General features: G+C 43.1%; 1 protein-coding gene across 4 annotated transcripts in view; it reads right to left on the minus strand.

The window, feature by feature from the left end:
* Positions 1–3,132: 3,132 nt before the first annotated feature.
* znf821 (zinc finger protein 821) overlaps positions 3,133–15,531 on the minus strand; it is a 31,227-nt gene continuing 18,828 nt past the window's right edge. For all 4 annotated transcript variants that reach the window (XM_057852288.1, XM_057852209.1, XM_057852139.1 and 1 more), the window contains exons 4-6: positions 10,336–10,434; positions 10,102–10,268; positions 3,133–5,232 (exon numbers count right to left, since the gene is read on the minus strand). In XM_057852288.1, coding sequence (XP_057708271.1) covers positions 4,329–5,232; positions 10,102–10,268; positions 10,336–10,434 — 1,170 coding nt within the window. In that variant the 3' untranslated portion in view covers positions 3,133–4,328. The remainder of the gene's footprint in view (positions 5,233–10,101; positions 10,269–10,335; positions 10,435–15,531) is intronic.

A 15,531-nucleotide genomic window follows, 5' to 3' on the forward strand; every position in this document is an offset into this window, starting at 1 on the left:
CACAGTCGAGCCGCCGGTAGGTTTCTCTACCATCAGGCTTTGCTAATTTTTGGGGGAGAAAACAAATTTATTTAAAATGGGTAGACTAGCTGTGAATTAGAGGTGTGACAAAATATCGAAATGGTGACATATCATGATACTTTGTATCCCAAAAGGTTATCGAAATGCTCCTAACAAAGAATCGAAATATCGTATTAAAAAGGTGTCAATGTTTAAAAACAAAAAAAAAGGAACCAACAAGTTGCTACCAAAATCTTCCACCATAATAATGTCTGTTAATTCTAAGGCTGCCATTGACAGTGCTCGACGCCCAATCCATTTTGACTGGGAACATTTGCTCATTCGAAACCAGAGCATTCGCAGTCATTCTGTCCGATTATCGGGACATTTATAGGTCACTAGCTGTTCATTTACAAGTCATTGTCTGTTGAGTTTGAGTCACTGCCTATTCATTTGGATGATTCCTTGGTCACTTCCTGTTCTTTGACTCAAAATAAACAGGAAGTGACCAATAAAATACCCCCAAATCAACAGAAAGTAACTGAAAATTAACAGGTAAATGACCCTAAATGGCCCAAAATTACCTCATTGCTTGGCACTGGCTGCCACTGATGGCCATAGACGTCCAATCCGTTTGAACTGGGAGGGATGGCAGCAAATGAACGAATGTTCCTTCGCTGCCACCCTCCCACTTCAAACGGATTGAACGTCTACTAGTGATAAACTCATTCCAATTCACAGTAGAAGCTTGTTTTTCTATATATTAGTTGTTTGTAGAATATCCTATAATGATTTCCTGACCAATGTATCGATAATCGTTGTATCGCCATATCGTCAGATCACCGTTATTGTGAGCTTTGTATCGCAAATCGTATCGTGAGTTACCAAGAGGTTCCCACTCCTACTGTGAATACTCATGTTTCAGAACCATTGACGCTGCTAGAAATCCAAACCACTTGGAGTGAGTGCCTTATGAAGGAGTCATATCAAGACAACATTGTATACAAGCTTGAATGTGATTTATCCATTAAACACCCTGGTTAATCTTGATGAATTCCCATGGAAAGTTTCCAATTTGGAGTTTTCCAAATATCCCCAGTTTAATTTTTATAATGGATATTTACCGGCCATTTTCCAGCCCTTTACTACTCGAGTGGAGTGTAACAAAGAAAAAAAAGCTTGGTCCCGTTACATGAAGGCAGTAGAAAAAGAGCGGTCATTGAGTAAAAGGAGGGCTGAGGTAGAATGTCTCAAGGGAGCGGAACCAGACTGGAATCGAACCAGTGAGGAGGACAGAGGAGCCCCAAACCACCCGCTCCAATCACTGAAGGTCCGTGTGCAAAACATTGGGTCTCTTCTTAGGGAAGCAGAACAAACAGGTTCAATCTCTTTACAACATGCTTTAAGGTAATCTTCCATACACGTGGAACATTCGCAACACTTGGAATAAATTAGAACAGGGGTGTCCAAACTCCAGCTCATTTCCTACTTCGTCCATTTTCTAACTTCACACAAACTAACTCATTCACTGCCATTGACGGATAAACTGGTCAAGCATTTTGGGAGGCAGGCCAGACCCCTTATGGCAGGCCAATTGCGACGTGGATCTACAGTGGGGCAAATAAGTATTTAGTCAACCACCAATTGTGCAAGTTCTCCTACTTGAAAAGATTAGAGAAGCCACTAATTGTCAACATGGGTAAACCTCAACCACGAGAGACAGAATGTGGGGAAAAAACCCCAGAAAATCACATTGTTTGATTTTTAAAGAATTTATTTCCAAACTAAGGTGCAAAATAAGTATTTGGTCACCTACAAACAAGCAAGATTTCTGGCTGTCAAAAAGGTCTAACTTCTAACGAGGCTCCACTCGTTACCTGTATTATGCCCAATGTTTTAACTCATTATCGGTATAAAAGACACCTGTCCACAACCTTAGTAAGTCACACTCCAAACTCCACTATGGCCAAGACCAAAGAGCTGTCGAAGGACACCAGAGACAAAATTGTAGACCTGCACCAGTCTGGGAATACTGCAATAAGTAAAACGCTTGGTGTAAAGAAATCAACTGTGGGAGCAATTATTAGAAAATGGAAGACATACAAGACCACTGATAATCTCCCTCGATCTGGGGCTCCATGCAAGATCTCACCCCGTGGCGTCAAAATGATAACAAGAACGGTGAGCAAAAATCCCAGAACCACACGGGAGACCTAGTGAATGACCTACAGAGAGCTGGGACCACAGTAACAAAGGCTACTATCAGTAACACAATGCGCCGCCAGGGACTCAAATCCTGCACTGCCAGACGTGTCCCCCTGCTGAAGAAAGTACACGTCCAGGCCCGTCTGCGATTCGCCAGAGAACATTTGGATGATCCAGAAGAGGACTGGGAGAATGTGTTATGGTCAGATTAAACCAAAATAGAACTTTTTGGTAGAAACACAGGTTCTCGTGTTTGGAGGAGAAAGAATACTGAATTGCATCCGAAGAACACCATACCCACTGTGAGGCATGCGGGTGGAAACATCATGCTTTGGGGCTGTTTTTCTGCTAAGGGACCAGGACGACTGATCTGTGTAAAGGAAATAATAAATGGGGCCATGTATCGAGAGATTTTGAGTGAAAATCTCCTTCCATCAGCAAAGGCCTTGAAGATGAGACGTGGCTGGGTCTTTCAGCATGACAATGACCCCAAACACACAGCCAGGGCAACAAAGGAGTGGCTTCGTAAGAAGCATTTCAAGGTCCTGGAGTGGCCGAGCCAGTCTCCAGATCTCAACCCCATAGAAAATCTGTGGAGGGAGTTGAAAGTCCGTGTTGCCCAACGACAGCCCCAAAACATCACTGCTCTAGAGGAGATCTGCATGGAGGAATGGGCCAAAATACCAGCAGCAGTGTGTGAAAAGCTTGTGAAGAGTTACAGAAAATGTTTGGCCTCCATTATTGCCAACAAAGGGTACATAAAGTATTGAGATGAACTTTTGGTATTGACCAAATACTTATTTTCCACAATTATTTGCAAATAAATTCTTTAAAAATCAAACAATGTGATTTTCTGGGTTTTTTCCACATTCTGTCTCTCATGGTTGAGGATTACCCATGTTGACAATTACAGGCCTCTCTAATATCTTCAAGTGGGAGAACTTGCACAATTAGTGGTTGACTAAATACTTATTTGCCCCACTGTAACTGCCGACAAAAAATACGGCTGCGCTGTCAGCTGTCAAATACTCAACTAAATCTTATGTTTTATTTGTGAGGACTCAGGAGGAGGAGGTAATGCGGGGATGCGATGCGTGGTTGCATTTTGTGTGATCACGTTTGTGACGATGCCGGTGCATATATGCATAATGATAACAACTTAAAGCCTGTCTTTTGTAACGAATTCTCCCAGTTAAACAAGACTGTAAGATGGGTATTCAATAAACATTTATATCTTTTATATTTGTGTGTCTGTTCTAACAGGCGGATAGTGGATTTGACATTTATTTAAATCTTGAGTTGGCAGAGAAAAAAAACGCATGTTTTCTCAATGTTTAAATAGTCTACATATTTTGAAAAGTTTGTTAAAATATATTTCTCGTATGAGACCAAAGCGCCACATTCGTTTACATTCAGCGATGCCGACACAGGTTTCTGTATAGCATCTTCAACAATCAATTTTAATCCTTTCCATATCCCACTCCTACCGCAATTGTTTGCTTTTCAATTCTCTTGTCTGTAGTTTGTTTTTCACTCCTCACTGCTCCATATCGAAAAGGAAATGCCAGGATGCTCGCGGAGGGCGCTAGGGCGGGATGGGAAGATTGAAAAGAGAGCGGGGACACTGCGTTCTCGTGCGCAGGCATGCACAGCGCCTTCTCTGTTTTATCCAAATTATTTTATTTAACATCCATACATCGTTTTAGTGTAAATATATGAATATATATTTATTTTTTAAAAAAGCTAACGAAAGAGAAGTCGGCCCGACCCGACCGTAAATAATCACACATAAGTCGCTCCAGAGTATAAGATGCACCGTCTGCCAAACTATGAAAAAAACTGCGACTTATAGTCCGAAAAATACGGCATTTGAGCAACTGTCTTTCATGTGAAGGTCGTTTTTACCAGGTCAATGAAAACCGTTAGCATTTTCAAACTTCCGACGTTAATGTATTAACTTTGACGGTAGCACGCTAACACGATATTGTCTGGGAAAATGTTGGCAATATGGGGTTGACAGCTTTAAAACCAGCTGGCACTGAATGAGTTAATGGTAAAGAAGTGTCCTTTGATTTTTCTTCACTGATAAGTTTGGACACCACTGAATTAAGAGTGCAGTCCTCTTAGGGCATCTTCATGAAAAGTCCATTTCCCATGGAGGGGACGGGCACAGGGCAGGGGAACTGAAAGAGGCTCATGTCGGCCGTGAGCGCAGCCATGGCGGCGGGGTCGTGTTCAATCTGCGTCCTCAGTGCGGGGTCGATCTTCTCCAGCCGGCGCTTGATCCTTTTGGCCTCGCGCTCGCGGACGAGCCGCGCCTGCCTCTTTTCGGGCGGCTCGTTGGCCCTCTTGAGGCGCATGGCGTCACGGTCCCGCTGTAGGCGCCGTGCCCGCTGCTCCTCAGACTCCTGCATCCTCTGCATGCGCTTGGCCTCGCGGTCACGCAGACGGCGCAACTCGCGTTCCTCGTCCGTCTCGCACGCGCGCTTGTTCTTCTTGGCTGTACGCTCGCGCTCCAGCCGGTGCAGGCGCGACTCCAGGGGCTCGTTTTTGCGGCGCAGGGCCCATTTGCGAGTGGGGGACTGCGATTCCACCAGCTGCTGGTAGGCTACACAGCTGTTGCACACCAGGAGCACGCCGGCAGGGTACACGGGCGTCGGGCTCAGGATGTCCGGGATGGGAGGAAGACCTGAGGAGGACGAGGTGAGTGCATCGGGAATGGATGCCAGCGAGGGCCCTTCGGAAAGCAGACTGTCGGGCAGTGAGGGAAACGAGGGTCCTTGACCGGAGGCCCCTTGACATGGGCCGGAGATGTGACACGTTCGATGGGATTGACAAAGACTCCCGCTGGGATCGTGGACTTGACATGATTGAGGGCCCTGACAGGAACTGGGCCCGGATAAGGAATGAGGGTCCGCTCCTGGACTGGCCATGGGAGTACTGGAAAGCGAGTGGGTTAGGGGACAAGTGTCACCTCCACCAGAGACGTCCAGCTTGGTCGTGTCCAGGACTTCCTTGAGCTTGTCCCTGCAGCAAAAAAAGAAAACAGGATAGACACTCAGGAATAGGATGGCAAATGTTTCCGTGGACGTTTGGCAAAAGAGCAACAACCGTATTTTTCGGACTACAAGTCGCAGTTTTTTTTTTCATAGTTTGGCTGGGGGTGCGACTTATACTCAGGAGCGACTTACAGTTGTGGTCAAAAGTTTACATACACTTGTGAAGAACAATTTCATGGCTCTCTTGAGTTTCCAGTTATTTCTACAACTCAGATTTTTCTCTGATAGTGATTGGAACAGATACTTCTTTGTCACAAAAAACATTCATGAAGTTTGGTTCTTTTATGACTTTATTATGGGTGAACAGAAAAAAGTGATCAAATCTGCTGGGTCAAAAATATACATACATGGATCTGAAAAAGCAAATCATTGACTTGAACAAGTCAGGAAAGTCACTTGGAGCCATTTCAAAGCAGCTGCAGGTCCCAAGAGCAACAGTGCAAACAATTGTTTGTAAGTATAAAGTGCATGGCACTGTTTTGTCACTGCCACGATCAGGAAGAAAACGCAAGCTATCACCTGCTGCTGAGAGAAAATTGGTCAGGAGGGTGAAGATTCAACCGAGAATCTCCAAAAAGCAGATCTGCCAAGAGTTAGAAGCTGCTGGAACACAGGTGTCAGTGTCCACAGTCAAGCGTGTTTTGCATCTCCATGGACTGAGAGGCTGCCGTGCAAGAAGGAAGCCCTTGCTCCAAAAGCGGCACCTTAAGGCTCGACTGAAGTTTGCTGCTGATCACATGGACAAAGATAAGACCTTCTGGAGGAAAGTTCTGTGGTCAGACGAAACAAAAATCGAGCTGTTTGGCCACAATGCCCAGCAATATGTTTGGAGGAGAAAAGGTGAGGCCTTTAACCCCAAGTACACCATGCCTACCGTCAAGCACAGTGGTGGTAGTATTATGCTGTGGGGCTATTTTGCTGCCAATGGAACTGGTGCTTTACAGAGAGTAAGTGGGATAATGAAGAAGGAGGATTACCTTCAAATTCTTCAAGATAACCTAACGTCATCAGCCCAAAGATTGGGTCTTGGGCACAGTTGGGTGTTCCAACAGGACAATGACCCCAAACACACATCAAAAGTGGTAATGGAATGGCTAAATCAGGCTAGAATTAAGGTTTTCGAATGGCCTTCCCAAAGTCCTGACTTAAACCCCATTGAGAACTTGTGAACAATGCTGAAGAAACAAGTCCATGTCAGAAAGCCATCAAATTTAACTGAACTGCACCAATTCTGTCAAGAGGAGTGGTCAAAGATTCAACCAGAAGCTTGCCAGAAGCTTGTGGATGGCTACCAAAAGCGCCTAATTGAAGTGAAAATGGCCAAGGAACATGTTACCAAATATTAGTGCTGCTGTATGTATATTTTTGACCCAGCAGATTTGATCACTTTTTTCTGTTCACCCATAATAAAGTCATAATAGAACCAAACTTCATGAATGTTTTTTGTGACAAAGAAGTATCTGTTCCAATCACTCTATCAGAGAAAAATCAGAGTTGTAGAAATAACTGGAAACTCAAGAGAGCCATGACATTATGTTCTTCACAAGTGTATGTAAACTTTTGACCACAACTGTATGTGTGAAATTATTAACACATTATGATATCATTTCACATGTTATTTTGGTGTTTTGGAGTGACACTGATGGTTTGGTAAACTTGTTAGCATGTTCTTTATGCTATAGTTATCTGAATAAGTCTTAATAGCTATGGCCACGTTCGCGTTCTGCCTTTGGCAATGTGTGTTCAATTGTATTACTGACTTTTTAATACTGAAATGCATGCTTTTAGTTTGTGACGCTTTCACACCCAAGTGGCGGCGCACTCGCACTTGTTTACTCGAAGAAGAGCGCTCACACGCCAGAAGAAGACGGACAGCTAAGCAGCGTCTCTGAGCGAGTGGGCGAGCGAGCGAGAGAGCGAGAGACACGGCTGCGAACCTACGTTCATTGTTTATGCTTGTAAAATATCTCTACAGAGGCAACGCCTGTGTGTATCATCTGTTCTGTTGTTGCTGTGTGTTTTCCACCCGTGATCGGACACTTAGAGCCAGTTGTGTGGTTGTTTGAATGATGTGCTAATGCTAGCGAACGCATGCTAACAATTTGTGTCATTGCTGTAATAGCACCTAATTATCATTTATTTACGTTGACGCGAACCTGTTTGGTATCGAGCACGAAATTGATTCAGCAAATTATATGAACGTCCAGCATCGTCATTTGGGAGTTTAGCTCCGTCTATAGCCAGGAACGAGCCGTAGCGTCCTGGTGAGCACAGTATATTCGCATTTCATTTTTCATGAATTATGTAACATCATACTGTACACTTATTAAGGATGTTGTTCTCTATTGTATTATTATATTAAATTGCGTTTCAAGATGACATACAGTGGGGCAAATAAGTATTTAGTCAACCACTAATTGTGCAAGTTCTCCCACTTGAAAATATTAGAGAGGCCTGTAATTGTCAAAATGGGTAAACCTCAACCATGAGAGACAGAATGTGGAAAAAAAAAACTGAAAATCACATTGGTTGATTTTTAAAGAATTTATTTGCAAATTATGGTGGAAAATAAGTATTTGGTCTATACCAAAAGTTCATCTCAATACTTTGTTATGTACCTTTTGTTGGCAATAACGGAGGCCAAACGTTTTCTGTAACTCTTCACAAGCTTTTCACACACTGTTGCTGGTATTTTGGCCCATTCCTCCATGCAGATCTCCTCTAGAGCAGTGATGTTTTGGGGCTGTTGTTGGGCAACACAGACTTTCAACTCCGCCCTCAACCCGTGGCGTCATAATGATAACAAGAACGGGGAGCAAAAATTCCAGAACCACACGGGGGGACCTAGTGAATGACCTCCAGCGAGCTGGGACCACAGTAACAAAGGCTACTATCAGTAAAACAATGCGCCGCCAGGGACTCAAATCCTGCACTGCCAGACGTGTCCCCCTGCTGAAGAAAGTACACGTCCAGGCCCGTCTGCCGTTCGCTAGAGATCATTTGGATGATCCAGAAGACGACTGGGAAAACGTGTCATGGTCAGATGAAACCAAAATAGAACTTTTTGGTAGAAACACAGGTTCTCTTGTTTGGAGGAAAAATAATACTCAATTGCACCATACCCACTGTGAAGCATGGGGGTGGAAACATCATGCTTTGGGGCTGTTTTTCTGCAAAAGGACCAGGATGACTGATTTGTGTAAAGGAAAGAATGAATGGGGCCATGTATCGAGAGATTTTGAGTGAAAATCTCCTTCCATCAGCAAGGGCATTGAAAATGAGACGTGGCTGGGTCTTTCAGCATGATAATGATCCCAATCACACAGCCAGGGCAACAAAGGAGTGGCTTCGTAAGAAGCATTTCAAGGTCCTTGAGTGGCCTAGTCAGTCTCCAGGTCTCAACCCCATAGAAAATCTGCGGAGGGAGTTGAAAGTCCGTGTTGCCCAACGACAGCCCCAAAACATCACTGCTCTAGATGGGATCTGCATGGAGGAATGGGCCAAAATACCAGCAACAGTGTGTGAAAAGCTTGTCAAGAGTTACAGAAAACGTTTGGCCTCTGTTATTGGCAACAAAGGGTACATAACAAAGTATTGAGATGAACTTTTTGTATTGACCAAATACTTATTTTCCACCATGATTTGCAACTAAATTCTTTAAAAGTCAAACAATGTGATTTTCTGTTTTTTTTCTCCCCACAATCTGTCTCTCATGGTTGAGGTTTAACCATGTTGACAATTACAGGCCTCTCTAATATTTTCAAGTGGGAGAACTTGCACAATTAGCGGTTGACTAAATACTTATTTGCCCCACTGTATCTGTTCAATGTGTTGGATTTTATCAAGTAAATTTCCCCCAAAAATGCGACTTATACTCCGGTGCGACTTATATATGTTTTTTTCCTCTTCGTTGGGCATTTTATGGCTGGTGCGATTTATACTCAGGTGAGACTTAGGTTACGTTCATACTACAGGTCTTAATGCACGAATCCGATTTTTTCGTGTTTTTCCGACTCGAGTGAGGCACTAACTTGACGGTCTGAACGTGACAAGTCGCATAGAACGGGACCATTTCAAATCCGATCTGGGTCACTTTCGTATGTGGTCTAAATCCGATCTGGGCACATTTTTCCAGACTGTCGCGGCGGTCTGTACTGTCCAGTCCCGCAAATCGGATTTAATGCAGCAATTACGTCATCAAATAGCGAGAGAGTCGTTACCGTAGCGATGCACCTGTGCGTTATTAGCGCCTAGCTTGCAGTGAACACGGCGTTTGAGGAAGGGCTGAGCTTGAAAACAGTCATAAAAAATAAAAATGGGTTGAGTATAAGCCTGAGAATGTTCAGTTTTCTCTCTGTTCCAAGTGAGCAATATTTCAACATTGCCTCCACGGCCGAGAGTCGGGACAAACTGCCCGTATGTGTGTGTGACGTGGACGGACAGTGCGTGCATGCTATCGATCCATATAAACTTTGAATATAAGCCTAAACGGGGATTATTTATGTCTGTTATTTGTGTCCACCTTTTGAAAAGCAAAATATGATATCCCTGGAATGACGGATGACGTCTGTCATTTGTTTTGATGGTTCTGCGCATGCGGGTCTTCTTGCTTAGCGCGTGTCGGACTGCGAATTAGTGCGCATGCGTAATACTTGAACGGTCTCAATGGATAAAGGCAGTCTGAACGGGCACGCCAAAAAAACGGATATGACAAAAAATCGGATTCGTGCATTAAGACCTGTAGTATGAACGTAGCCTTATAGTCCTAAAAATATGGTATTTACTATAGTGGAGTGTCACTTCTGTATTCAGCCGGCTTGCACAAGCTAAGAAGCACCTGTTGAAGTTGTCTGTGTCAGTGAAGTGTGCCCCGCACACGGCACAGTTGGACAGACGGTCCTCCGAGTGGATGAGAAGATGACGTCCGAGCGAGCCCGGCGAACTCAGTGCTCGTCCACATACGGGACACACGTAGCTTTTGGCGTTGTTCATTAGACTTGTGTGCTGTTTTAACACAGAGAAAACCCATTATCATCACAATGTGGCAGGGACAGGACTGTATATCCCTCACCTGGTAGACATGGGAAATGAGCTTCTCTGGACTGCTGAAGTCCAGCGTGCACAGAGGACACACAAAGTTGTTGCTGTGATCAGAGCCGTCCTCGTTCTCCTGCAGAAGCACAGGCATCCTTAAAAGACTACAATCTGCACCGCAAAATTTACTTTCCTGACATTTGGTGCTATAGCTCTAATGTAGTTTTAATTTCATTCTGGAAACATTTCAGTTCAGTACCCTCCAAAATGTGTCAAATTCTCTGAAGGTGAAGGAGGCCCACTGCCAGTTTCACCCACTTCCTGAAGTTTTTTAGGCAATGGCGTTTCATGACATGTTAAACGTGCAAGTGAACCGCTATGACTCACCTGCAGGGACATGTTGTTGTGTAGCATCTTAGATGTGACTCACTGTGATGCTGAAATAGAAAACACTTGCCAACAGATGGCACGCAGCTATAAGAGTTGCTTTCACCTTTCACTAGTTTTTCATGCGTGCTCTCTTGGTCTTCAATTGTCTTAAACAGTGATTCTCAAAGTGTGGTATCCGTCATCTGCCTAATAGAGAGGCAATGCTGGGGGGAGAGGGGGGGCAACATTCTGTATACAGTAGCTTGCCAGTCACTTTGTCAGACTTCATCAAAAGCTCTGGGGATTTCATCAATGAATACGGCTCCATCTGATGATGTGGACCGCAACAGAACAACAATTTAAGGCTAAGTATGGGTGGTGAGAGATTTGAAAAGGATGGCTATAAGGCCCCTATGCTAGCCCCCAACACAAGATTACTGGTTATCTGTTTTCATCAAGCACACAGAGGGAAGGGAACAAGAAGAAGGGAATTGAAGACAAAAGTGCCGCTTTATGTTTGATGCCGTTACAGAATAGTTTAAGATTTGGCATCAGTGGTTAGACAGATAGTGACAGTGTGCTATGACAAAACTACTATGCGAGCACTTAACCTAGTTCACGAAGTACTAGGAGCTGAGAAATCAAGGTAAAAAGGATTTTTTTTCTTCTTTGTAATTCCAGTGAGCTGTTATTTTACGCAACACTTTACAGTGATTTTGGCGACACCAGTGGACAAACACGGAAGTGTTTTGCTTAACAGCAGACCGCATTTCCAATGAGGTCCTGTGCAAGTATCATAGGCTAGGTTCATACTTGCATCATACTTCTATCGCTGGAACAGAGGTGTGTCTAGAGTTCCAGGCAAGTTCATACTAGGGTTGTTCCGATCATGTTTTTTTGCTCCCGATCCGATCCCGATCGTTTTAGTTTGAGTATCTGCCGATACCGATATTTCCTGATCCGATTTCTTTTTTTGCTCCCGATTCAATTCCAATCATTCCCGATAATTTTTCCCGATCATATACATTTTGGCAGTGCATTAAGAAAAAAAAATTAATAAAACTCGGACGAATATATAAATTCAACATACAGTACATAAGTACTGTATTTGTTTATTATGACAATAAATCCTCAAGATGGCATTTACATTATTAACATTCTGTGAGAGGGATCCACGGATAAAAAGACTTGTGACTTTGTATATTGAGATTAAATATTGCCATCTAGTTTATTTGTTGAGCTTTCAGTAAATGATACTGTAGCCATGCCCAAATGCATGATGGGAAGTGGAACCATGACTGTGCATAGTGCTACCAATTGATATATCTTAGTTGGTACCACCGCAACGCTCTCTAATGTCCATAAGTTCTCTATTACAATCAACAATTTACCGATCTCTCCTTCTTCTCAGGTTAAGAGTCTGGGTGTCATCCTCGACAGCACACTTTCTTTCCGGTCACATATCAACAGCATCACCAGATCAGCCCATTTCCACTTTCGCAACATTTTGTCGCCTCCTCCCTTCTCTCACCTGCCATACCGCTACCACACTGGTCTGTAATCTAATAACCGCCCGGCTCGATTATTGCAACTCACTGCTCTTCGGTCTCCCTAACAAGTCCCTCCAGAAACTGCAGCTCCTCCAGAACTCAGCACACGAACCCCCGCAACACACCACATTACCCCCTTCCTCCGTCAACTTCACTGGCTTCCCGTCAAACAAAGAATCAATTACAAAATCCTCATCATCACCTTCAAAATACTCTATGCCCTGGCCCCTCCCTACCTTTGCGATCTTCTCCGTCTAAACAATCCAACCCGTTCACTTCGCTCTACCACTATTCCTCCCCTCTCCGTCCCCCGTGTCCGCCTCTCCACCTTTGGTTCCAGAGCTTTTAGTCATTGCACCCCCCAGCTCTGGAACTCCCTACCCCCTGATCTCCGCAGCATATCTACTCTATCACTTTTCAAATCTAGACTGAAAACACACCTGTTCACTCTTTCTTACCCACCATAACCCCTAGCTGTCATATTTTTACTTCTTTTTATTGTGCTTTTAATTTTTTATCCTTTTAATACCTTTTTATCGTACTGTGATTCCATGTCTCTTGTGAAGCGTCTTTGTGTGTTTGAAAAGCGCTCTACAAATAAAATGTATTATTATTATTATTATTATATAGCTTCTCTGCATTGGGAAATAACATAAGGCGTTAAGAAAAAGATCAATTGCTACCTTGCTTCCCCACATTGCTTCCCATGATATTTCTAATCGTAGGGTCAGGGATTGTAAGGCTTTAGCCAATTAAAAAAAGGCTCCAAAGGCTGCCAAAATTCACTCTACTCATTTTACGCTACCTTTTATTTCTCTATATAGGTAAAACGGCGCCATTAGAGATTGAGCGCGACAATGCGTGAGTGGGTCGTGCAGTGCATGCATTAATTGGGTTAAATATTTTAACGTGATACATTTTTTAAAAAAATGAATTACCGCCATTATCAGGATAAATTTGATAACCCTACCTTAAGCCTAAACTAAAGACTCTGGATGAGTGTAACATATTATGTCTGTAACGTTAAATACAATTAGAAAACAATTAAAAAAAAAAAAAAAATTTTTTTAAAGGCATGGCCGATATTTTTTCGCCGATTCCGATACTTTGAAAATGACGTGATCGGACCCGATCGATCGGCATGCTGCAGTTCTTAATGGACAAATCCGATTTTTTCATGGTTATTCAACTCGAGAGGTATTAACTTAATGACCTGAACGGGACATCGAATTTAAGTGTTCCATTTAAAATCTGATCTAGGTAAGTTTCGTATGTGTTTAAAATCAAATCTGGGCCACATTTTTCCAGAATGTGGCTGCGGTCTGAACTGTCAATTCTCCCAAGTCGGAATTCGTGCAGCAATGACGTCAGTAAAGAACGAGTTAGGCAGGGAGCTACAGCAACAATTGAGCTGTGCATTAGCGCTAGTGACGAGCTTGAACTCGGCTTTTGGGAAAAAGGCGGGCTTGACAACAGTCATAAGAAATATAAAATGGGATGGTGGGGACAGTGCACTGACAATGTGTGCAAGCGTTTAATCAATGCAAATAAACTTCGAATAGAAGACTAAACGGGGCTTATTTATGTCTGTTATTCGTGTCCTCTTTTTGAAAATCAAAATAGGATCACCCTAGAATGACGTAGCTCCAGCATGTGTAGTCATTTGTTTTGATGCTTCTGAGCATGCGGGTCAGTTTGCTCAGTGTGTGTCGGACTGTGAGCGGATACATAATACTTGAACGGGCTCAATGGACATAGGTAGTCTGAACGGGCACGCTAAAAAAACATATGGAGAAAAATCAAATTTGTGCATTAAGACCTGCGGTATGAACTTAGCCTTAAAGTCCTGATCTCCCAGTCGCCCGCAGTCGGACTAAACTAACCAGCCTCCCCTGGAATTCTCTCGGGGCAAAGCCAAAGCACTACAACTCTGGAACTACACGGTATTATCCTTCTATGGAGGAAGCCATGTTTGCGACACCAATATGATATGCACTGGGTCCAGGCTGTGACAACATTACAAAGACTGTTCTGTCCCAGCAAAAGCCAGGGCCCTATGGAGTACAGTCTGTATGCTCAACAATCCCAGTGGTGATAAACAACACAAAAAGGGCTAGATTGGTGAGAAATAAAAAACGTTCAATCAACTCTGCCAACCTGTTAAGCATAGTATGTCATTCCCAAAACTCACCAGTGAATCCAGTCTGGCATCTCCAATTGGCTCTGCTAAATATAAGATCTTTAGCTGGCAAATCTTTCTTAATTAATGATTTTATCAGCAAACATAACCTTGACATGATGTTCCTAACAGAAACTTGGTTAGATAAAGATAAGAGCTCGACAGTTCTGATTGAGGCAACCCCCACAAACTTCAATTTCTTTAGTGCGCCAAGAACCCATAAGAAAGGAGGTGGGGTTGCCAGTCTGATCAGGGACAGTTTCCAATGCACAAATATTTCATGTGGTCAGTTTGATTCCTTTGAATATATTGTCATTCAGCTAAAAAGCCCTTGCAGAGCTGCCTTGGTAACACTTTACAGACCACCAAAGTATAACACAATGTTTTTTGATGAGTTTACCAAAATGCTGTCTTCTGTCTGCATGGACTTTGATTGTGTTGTTCTAGTGGGTGACTTTAACATTCATGTTGATAATCCTGAAGAAGGATGTGCTATAGAGCTTTTAAATATTTTGGATACATTTGGTTTATCTCAGCATGTCACAGTTCCAACACATAACAGAGGGCACATACTGGATTTAATAATATCCAAAGGTCTTAACATCTCTGAGGTCACAGTGAATGATGTTACTCTGTCTGATCACTACTGCATTATGTTTAAAATGACCACCCCTGTCCATCCTCTGAAAAGGGAAACAGAGGTGATCAGGAAGCGTTACATAAGTGATAACACTTGTGCGTTATTCACACAGGCCTATGCCTCACCATTAACCCCTACAATAGCTCCAGTGGAAGAACTTGTAAATAGTTTCAGTTCCAGTGTGATGACTGTAATTGACACTATTGCCCCGATTAAGACAAAATCTTTGTCAAGAAAGAAGAGGTCACCCTGGAGAAATGCCATACTAGCTATAAAACAAAAGCAAGTTTGTAGACGAGCAGAACGCAGATGGCGAAAAAACAAACTCCTAGTTTTTTATGATATCTACAAAGACAGTCTTCGCAAATACAACCAGGAACTGAAAAATGCTAGACAGTCATATTTTTCAGAGATCATTAGTAGAAACACTAACAATACCCGCACACTATTTTCTGTTGTTGACAAACTGACAAATCCACAAGCATCAATACCTCA

The sequence above is a fragment of the Corythoichthys intestinalis genome, chromosome 1, assembly GCF_030265065.1.
Source record: "Corythoichthys intestinalis isolate RoL2023-P3 chromosome 1, ASM3026506v1, whole genome shotgun sequence".
NCBI classification, from domain to species: Eukaryota; Metazoa; Chordata; class Actinopteri; order Syngnathiformes; family Syngnathidae; genus Corythoichthys; species Corythoichthys intestinalis.